The sequence below is a fragment of the Mirounga angustirostris genome, unplaced genomic scaffold, assembly GCF_029215605.1.
Source record: "Mirounga angustirostris isolate CCGP_5_RB_7025 unplaced genomic scaffold, mMirAng1.0.hap1 SCAF_8, whole genome shotgun sequence".
NCBI classification, from domain to species: Eukaryota; Metazoa; Chordata; class Mammalia; order Carnivora; family Phocidae; genus Mirounga; species Mirounga angustirostris.
In genome coordinates, this window is record NW_026991716.1 from 144,666,639 (window position 1) to 144,675,782 (window position 9,144).

At 45.8% G+C, this 9,144-nt stretch overlaps 1 protein-coding gene across 4 annotated transcripts in view; it reads left to right on the forward strand.

Annotated features, from left to right (window-relative positions):
• Nucleotides 1-5,279, forward strand: part of SMOC2 (SPARC related modular calcium binding 2) — a 158,858-nt gene extending 153,579 nt beyond the window's left edge. For all 4 annotated transcript variants that reach the window (XM_045865902.3, XM_045865903.3, XM_064598372.1 and 1 more), the window contains exons 12-13: nt 1,099-1,136; nt 3,838-5,279. In XM_045865902.3, coding sequence (XP_045721858.1) covers nt 1,099-1,136; nt 3,838-3,855 — 56 coding nt within the window. In that variant the 3' untranslated portion in view covers nt 3,856-5,279. The remainder of the gene's footprint in view (nt 1-1,098; nt 1,137-3,837) is intronic.
• The last annotated feature ends 3,865 nt before the right edge of the window (nt 5,280-9,144 follow it).

Sequence of the window (9,144 nt, forward strand, 5' to 3'; positions counted from 1 at the left end):
TATTATTGGAAAATCTGATCTAAATTTTCACTATTACAAAAAAAAGCAGAAAAGAAAAAAAATAACTGGAACCATGGAGAAATGATACAACTAGGAAAGGAAATATTTCTGAAAAAACATTCATAGACCATTACATCATTCCCTCATGATTCTCCAAAATGACCATTACACAGAAACTCAGCAATTAAGAAATACTCATTTTTGACCAAATTCTCTCTTTCAACAAAATTGCCATGCTTGCTGCGTCCCTTCCAGACTTACTGCCTGATGGACGCACTGTTGTCCGCGGGGTCGCCTGAACACTCAGTATGCGTTGTTACCAACGGCATAAACACTCCTGACGGTCCGGGAACACCACGCCACGTGTGTGGCTGAGAAACACGCACTCCTTTCCCCTCTGTGTTTGTCTCCCTCTTCTACTGATGTGGCCTTGCCTCGCGTGGCCCCGTGTTGCTGGGGGTGGCACTCTGGGCGGGCAGGAAGGGACGGAGGAGCCGGCGGGGAGGAGGAAAGGGCTCCAGCGAGGAAGGCAAGTGCCGCGTGGCTGGGCCCTGGCAGTGCCCGCGGGAGGCTGCTCTTCTACCCCAGGCCACGTGGCGAGGCCACGGGGCAAGGCCACGGGGCAAACACCATGCATCTCACGCATCTCCCTCCACCTTCCATTTCCCTCAAGGATTTGGAAAAATTACTTTGAGCCACACATGTTAGTTTCTCGTGATTTAAATAAAAAACCCAAAGATGTCGAAGAACCAAGGTAGCACACTGCCCAGGGCCTCCTGTCCCCAGGGGGAGTTCCGCGTGGGTGAGACAGGTCTCTGGTTTGTAGACAGTGCTCTGCAAGTTTTGGTAAAACGAAACATTCTTCTGTAGTTGGACGCGAGCATTTGTACTGTTAGGAAGTGTGGACATCGTGGCAGAAGCCACTGGTGGGAATCCGTGCTGTTTCCCTGTGTGTGTGTTTTCTCATGTCAGTAAGGTTGCCGGTTGATGAGGCTTCCCTAAAGTGATTTTGGTCCCTTCCTGAAAAATTGTATTGAGACTTTCATTAGCCGAAGAGTATTTGGTTTTTAATAGTGTCTTTTTTTGTTTCCCTGTTAGCCCCTAGAGCTAATGCTGAAAGTGCCTCTAATAGACAGGTGAGTATTCTAGTTTGTATCTTAGCATTAATAATTTGCCGGTTTAATTATAGGCAATGAAAACTCAGTGTCTTGTAGAATTGGTAAGTAAAGTACCTTCCCAAAAAAGAAACCATCCAGGAGAAGCAACCTGTCATATATACACCCCTGTGAGACCAAGAAGAGTCTTGCAAAATTCCATCAAAATCATCAACTTGAAGATTTTGTCTTTTTTTTATATTATTTGAAATTTCAGTCATTCTGTTATTTTTAGAAAAAATTTCAAGTCCTGTTGTTTTGTGGAAAATTTTTTTTAAAACAATTATCCAGGGATTTACAATTTATTTTTTATAATTTGTTAAGGAGATTGCAGGGACAGGAGATCCTCTGGGCATTCAGGTGAACATTTTCTTTTCATCTGGGGATCTTAATGAGACAAATCTTCTGCTCCAAAAGGGATTTCCAGTTTCCTGCCGTGTGTGTTTACAAACATATTTCTGTGTTTCTGACTCTCGTATCATTGCATGTGCAATTAAAATTGCTGTCTCTCCCCAGCACCCCATGCCACACCCATCCAAAGTCGAGAATGTTTTCCAGAGGGTAAACGGGAGTGGATGTATTGCTCCCTCCCTCAAAGCCAAGGCAAAATCCTCCCTTCTTAGGACCACTCGCCAATTTGTACTTTATTTTGTCTGCACCTGTTTGATGTCGGGTCGACATTTCCTAAAGCGAGCCCTGTGTTTGTTGTAGGGTTTAAGTAGAGACCTCCAAAGCACACGTTGGATGTAATTTAAAACCATTTCATTAGGAACAATGTGTGATAGGGTTTTCTTTGTTTAGCACGTGTTTACAGTTTTAACTTTTAAATCCTACCACAAATCACTTACACTTTAGAACAGGGCAGGTCTGAAAGCCATTACCCCAGCTGAGGTGCCCGCAGGTGGTTGTCATTACGCGGTAGTGACGATCACCACCCGGGCTCTCGACCGTAAGTAAACACTGTTCAAGACACGAACCTCCCTTGTCAGCTGTTTCCCAGAAAAAGGAGCCAGACAGTTTCTCCAGCTCTTTTTATGGTGTCTGGATGGATGGACTGACTTCCCAGCCGTTACTGTAACTGTGACCCCGGGATTCAGTCCCTCGCGAAAGCAGCTGTGGCTTGCCCCGGGTGTAATAATGGAGGCCGTGGATGTTTCTTTCTTTCTTTCTTTCTTTCTTTCTTTCTTTCTTCCTTCCTTTCCTTTCCTTTCCTTTCCTTTCCTTTCCTTTCCTTTCCTTTCCTTTCCTTTCCTTTCCTTTCCTTCTTTTTTTTTTATGTCTGTTAGCCAGTGTATAGTCCATCACTAGTGTTCCATGTCGTGCTCAACGATTCATTAGTTGCTGACACCCAGTGCTCATCACAACACGTGCCCTCCTTAATATGTGGATGTGTCTTTGAAGAGTCAAACATAGTACCAAGCACTGAAATCTTTCACTATATGAATAACCAGACAAGAAACGTTGAACAAGGGGAAGCTAGGAGGGCCCAGGAGCTGGTACTGATTCAGAGAGCGAGCTGTCTTTCTTGAGGTCGCTCTTTCCCGGCAGGACTCAGATGGGACCAGAGCAGTGCCCCCACGCCGACGTGGATGTGGGCTAAAATGTCAGCCCCATGTCCTCCAACTGTTCTTTTTTTTTTTTTAAGATTTTATTTATTTATTTGACAGAGAGAGGTGAGAGACAGCATGAACTGGGGGGAGGGACAGAGGCAGAGGGAGAAGCAGACTCACCCCTGAACAGGGAGCCCTACATGGGGCTCGATCGCAGGACCCCAGGTCATCACCTGAGCGGAAGGCAGACATATAACCCACTGAGCCACCCAGGCGCCCCTCCTCCAACAGTTCTGATGTGCTTCCAGAACTTCCAGGAATATGCTGATGGCTTATCTTTATCCATAACAAATCAAAACAGAACTTCCCATTAGCTCCATGCAGGAGATATGCTCCTTTCTCTTCTGAGCACCTACTAGTATCTTTATCAGGGGAGGAGGGCAAACCCAGAAGCCTCCTAAAGGTTTAAGTGTTATTTTAAATACTGAAGCAAAAGCAGGGATCAATTTATATCATAGGAATCGGTATACTTGGGAAAATAGATCTAGAAGATTGTAGATGGCTTTTCCTTTTCATTCCAAATCACTTTTTTTTTTTTTCATTCCAAATTACTTTTAATTGGCAGTCAGGGTGCAGAATTCCAGTATTTAGCAAACTTTTCAAGTTGCATTTCTTCCTAGAGAGAGAGAGACTTGTAAATGGAACAGATGAAAAGAAAAATTAAAAATCAATGATGCCTTTGTCAAACTTGAAGCATAAATTAGATTACTAAGATTATTTTGTATAACAAATCCAAGGTGACGGGAGACTGCACAGAACATTTGATGTACTGAATCTATTTAAAATATTTAAAGCAAATGCTAATTTTCTCAGCCAGTATGTTTTTCCTGATATTCCTGATCACTGAGATGGAGGCAAGTGTTGGAAGTTAATGTTTGCATTGTGTTTTTATTAATCCTCACGCCCCAAATTATCAAACCAGCACTCTTTCTTTTTGTGTCTTTTTTAAAATATTGCTTTTGCCCTGTTGACAACAGGTAGGCTTATGTCATCCCCAGAAGGCAAGCCTTGGTCTTCACAGATGCGGTGTGGAAACGTCCTAATGATGTCTCTGTTTCTTTCTTTTTTTTCAGCCAAGGAAGCAAGGATAGCAGCTCACACATCCAAGGCGGTCCTGGACATGTGGGAGACTCCCTCACCAAAAACCAGTTAAAAAAAAACAAAAAACAAAAAACAAAAACACATAGTCTTTGCACTTTGTACTTTAAATGTAAATTCACTTTGTAGAAATGAGATATTTAAACAGACTGCTTTAATCTGTGAAATGGAAGGGCTTCAGAAAACTAATCACATACAATGTATGTGTCCTCTTTTGACCTTGGAAATCGGCACTTGGTGGAGATGTGTGTTGAATGGCTTTAAGCTTAATTTCTGTATCCTACACATGTTGACATGGTAGAACTCTTAGCCACAGGCCCCGTGGTCCCAACCCTGTGCCTTCCTCCCCACCCAGGGCAGTCACTCCTAGTCACGCCACATTCGCTCCCCTTTGAGATCCGCTGTGCCCGCGGCATTTTTGAATCTACGTCGGAAGCTTCCATCGAAGTTTGCCACCTGTTGCGGTCCTCATCATGCCGCTAACAAGTGCATGGGTTTGTTTGTTTCTTGGGATTTTGTGTTAGTGTGTTTTGTTTTGCTGTCCAGAGATCTTGTTCACGCCAGGAGTCACCACTAAGCCATCTGGTAACTGGTAGGAAAGCCATCTTTCCTGGTAGGAAAGACCATTTGTCCACCTATCTCTGATGTGCAGCTTTTCTTTTCCAAGCTTCTGTTTGAGCTCTGGCCTGGGCTCGGATTAATCACGCCGTAAAGTTCTAGAGAATTACCCCGGCTGTCCAGAGGCAGCGTAACCAGGCAGTAGATTTAGTGCTTGTCTGCCCTGCTTCTTCTCTTACACGTGACCATTACCCGTCCTACCCTGGTCCGCTCTGGGGCCCGCTGGAAGGTCAAACGGTCCCCTGAACCGATTTGGGACATCCTCCTTAGAGAAGGCTCAGCCCGCATAAGCTGTGCGCTGGACGCTGCTCTTGGCGGCCGAGGACAAGTGCCTGCAGGCCCCAAGCTCCCTTCTCTCCCGGCCTCAGGAAATTTCGCCCGAGCGGTGCTTGTGAGAACAGGGTCGGAGCCGACTGCCCACGCTGTGAGCCGCAGGACTGGCCCGTGGGCACAACCAGCGGGCACCAGCGAGCGCCCCGGCTCGATGGAGCCGTTCGGAGGGCGGTCCGAGGGCTGTGTGGGCCAAGTAGTGATGCTGTTTCAGCTCCAGCCTTTGGCTGGAAAAATAACCTTCATGGCCCCAAATTCCCTAACGCACGTCATGTAAAGTGATCTCTGTGCATACGCATGAAGATATTTTATGAGGCTTCTTACTTGTTTAAACTGTGCGCACGTGAAGCCCGAAACCCTGCAGCCACAAACCAGCCTAAGTGTGCGTTGTCTTTGTTTAAGCAACAGTTATGATCCTAAATTTATTGGACAATCCTTTATATTTCTGAACTCTGAATTTAATCATTTTTCTTAGATCCAAATAAAATATGCTATCAAAACTCTGCTTACTGTTTTCTTTCCAGCAAAAGACAGCCTCTTAGAATTGCCGACTCTTCAAGCTGTCTACGTCACGAGGCAAAGGGCTGGAGTGAGTGAATCCTGGCTCTGCTCCTTGGCTGTGTGACTTGGGACAAGCCACTTCCACTTCCTGTGCTTTAGTCCTGCTCCGTAAAACAGGGAGGGTGGCGGCGGGCACCTCCGGGTGAGGATTATGCGAGTGGGTTTGTGCCGTGCTGAGGGCTTGGCACACAGGGTGTAGTTTTGGGCCCTGTCATGGGAAGCAGTCCCTCCCTCACTCACTCACTCACCGAGTACTGACTGAGCACTGACTACTGACCGAGTACTGACTCACTCACCTCCTACTGCCAGGTGCTACGGCAGACGGCAGACGACATAAGGAACCAAGAAGGTCCTTATTCAGAGCTATTGCTACTCACGCGGTCCCACAACCAGAAACCTGACGGCTGTCAGCCCTCCCTTTCTCTCCAGTCCCAGTGTCCAGTCCTAGGCCAGGCTCTTACGTTTGAGTTGGACCATTGCAGGAGCGTCTTAAGCAGTCATGCTTCCTTTCGAATTCTCTCCTCCCTTCTGATAAGTTTTTACTCTTGCACATTTTTCTCTACTCAGAAAAGACTCATCTTTTAAAACCTAATCTTAGCAAGTGAGTTGTGCAGTAAAGACGACACTGGGAATGGAGCTAGGGGAAACACAGCCCTCGGGAAATGCCTGTGGATGGGGTGAGGCCTGGACCAGGTTCTGGAGCAGGGAGGTGAGGATAAGGGGTTTACGGGAGCTGAAAGAACTCAAATAAAGGCAGACAAGCAGGAGAGTCAAGGTGGGCCCAAAAGGTAGTGAGCCGGTGAGTGTGGGCTGGAGCAGATGGTTCTTATTGTAGAGCATAAAGATTTCAAAATCTAAAACAGAAATCTCTTTCCTTTACAGACCTAGTGCAGCTGCTTTTAGCGATAGATGCCTCTCTCCCCAGCTCTGCTCATGTTTAAAAATGGTCTCCTGCATCCTTGTCAAAAACTTCCAAGTTAGAGATTTTTTAGAAGTGTACTGACCGACTTACAAATCAGGCCTATGAATGTTACACCTGGAATTTTTTAAAGTTATCAGGTGAAAGGCATCAGCTTTTTTTTAATCAATGTGCAGAAATGATTGACATAATCATAAACTGCCAAGGGGACAGAGACATCATGCAAGCAACAAAGCTGCCCCAGAATGTACGAATGGGGCCTTATGGTGATGATGATGATGATGGTGATGGGTGATGATGATGATGATGGTGATGGGTGATGATGATGATGGTGATGGTGATGGTAGTGATGGTGGTGATGATGCTGGTGATGATGGTGGTGGTGATGGTGATGGTGATGATGATGGTGATGATGACGGTGATGGTGATGATGGTGATGATGATGATGGTGATGATGATGGTGATGATGGTGATGATGATGGTGATGATGATGATGGTGATGATGGTGGTGATGATGATGGTGGTGATGACGATGATGGTGATGATGACGGTGATGATGACGGTGATGATGATGGTAATGATGGTGGTGATGATGGTGATGATGTTTTCTCCCTAATCACACAATACTACATAAACCGAAATTGTAAAAAGCATTTTTAACTAATTAGATATTTAGCCATTTTTGGTATTGCTTCCTCTAAAAAGTTATTTTAGCCATCTTTACTGATATGCTGTGAGCAAGCCACTCTAAAACTCAGGGCTTAAAACAGCCCCTGTTTATTCCTGTTCATACTTTTCGTGTTGGCTGGGGTTGGCAGTCCAGTCTGGGCTCAGCTTGACTCTCCTGCATGCATCACACTTGGTGCAGGTCTGCCCCATTCCCTCACCTTCTGTGGGCTCGTTGGTCATCGGGGGCATGTTCCTGCATGGTTGTGCGTGAAGCAAAATAAACCCAACCACACAAACGCATTCAGGCCTTAGTTTGTGACCTGTCTGCCCATGTCGACACACCAGCACCCATCCCATGGCTCAGAGCGAGTCACAAGGCAGGGAAAGCCATGCTGCCCACCAGGAGGCCATGGCAGGTGTGGATACGGGGCCCTACTTATGTAGGGAAGGCCGGCCACCTGGACCGCAGTCCAGCACACAAGTGGACCTGCACCTCTTGCTAGCAGTGCTCAGCGTCCAGTGGAGCAGCCAAACAGGTGTGGCAGAAGGGGATGCACGTTAGTGTGCCACATCGGACCGAGAGAGAGCACAGACCGCACTGTACCAACAGAAGGGAACGCTTCACCACTTACCGACAATGTGACCTGTTTGGTGTAAAACAGGCGTTCAGTTGATGGCATTATGAACTCAAACATATGTGTCAGGACTGTTTTGTATCAAGGCGTTCTGAATCTCCCCCTCAGAAAAGCATCAAGGACAGGGAAACTTGAACCTGAAACCCCGAGCAACGCATATCGGGGTAAACATGGCAGGTCATTCCTACAGAGGGAAACTCCCCCAGGGCGGAAATATGGGAATTTTATTCTTGGGAATTGACTTCATTTACAAGAAACGGAATAGAAAGCCAGGTCACGGTGGCGCAGGAGGCGTTTTCCTCCCGTCGCGAGCAGACAGACCGACTCCGCACGGGCCAGCCCCCTCGGGGTCGCTCTGCCATCCCAGCGTGAGGCTGGTCCAGGCACATTGCCGCCGGGCCCCCGCGTTTGTCTGCGTGCCAGTGGACACAGCGGGGGCGGAGGGCACAGGCACTGGCTTGTGCCCGCTGAATGCGGCATTCACAGCTCCCTGGGCCCATCCAGTAGACTTCCCATGAGTGTCCTTCCGCCAACGTCTGTCCTCGGCACCCCTGGCTTCAGACTTCTAGTCGTGCATTTGCCGCCGGGGACAAAAAGGGAGTTCTACTGGAAACACCGAGGGGGAAGGCGTCAGCAATGTTTGCCCCAGCCACCCTCTGATATTTAATGGTACACCCATAATAACCTTTATTCTGTCTTATATACTTTACGTGAAATAAATACCTTCTTTTTTGCCTATTTTCTCTGGACGTCTGGAGGTTAAGTACTGATAAAGTTGACAACTTAATTCAATTCATGTGTGTTTCCTAGCAGAAAGGTTTTATACTTCTTGTTATTAATTTTTTAACTTCAGAACAAATATTCTGTTTCCCTGAATTAAAGTGGAAATTATGCTCAGTGACTATGTTGGTTCTTTGTTGAAAAGATGGAATTTTTATATTCCCTACCAGCCTGTGTTTATATTGCCTTTTCAATTAACTGTGGCTACTGTAGTTAAGAGGAAAGGTGCCTTTTTATTGCTTCTAAGGATCTTGTAAGTGTGCCTTGGGGTAACACTCTGAATGTTTTAGTTTAAAGGTACATATTCATGATTCTTTGAGTATTACAATAGAAGAACTCAGTTTTATTACTTAAAATACGGTGAGCATTTTACTTTTTCATCGAAGAAAATGGTCTTTCTAATTTGGCTGGTAATTTTATTAACTGAGCCTTGCTCTAATAAAAGAAGCATATTTCTAAAAAGTAAGATAAAATAAGCAATTTAAATGTGTTTTAAGATGGAGTTGGGATTTGGTTTCGTAGTCGATTTTTCTTTTAATGTTGAAAGAAATAGCACTGAGGAGATTAAGAGTCCATATATGGTGATGACACTGAGTAATGTGTAGATTTGCGGGATAGTTATACCGCATGCCTGAAAGTAATATGACACTGTGTGTTACTGCACTGAAATAAAAAACAATTTAAACAAGAGAACAGCACTTCTGATTGCCGGTTCCGCTCTGATCAGTGGCATCTGGACCGACATCCCTCCCTCGTTGCATCTGAAGAGT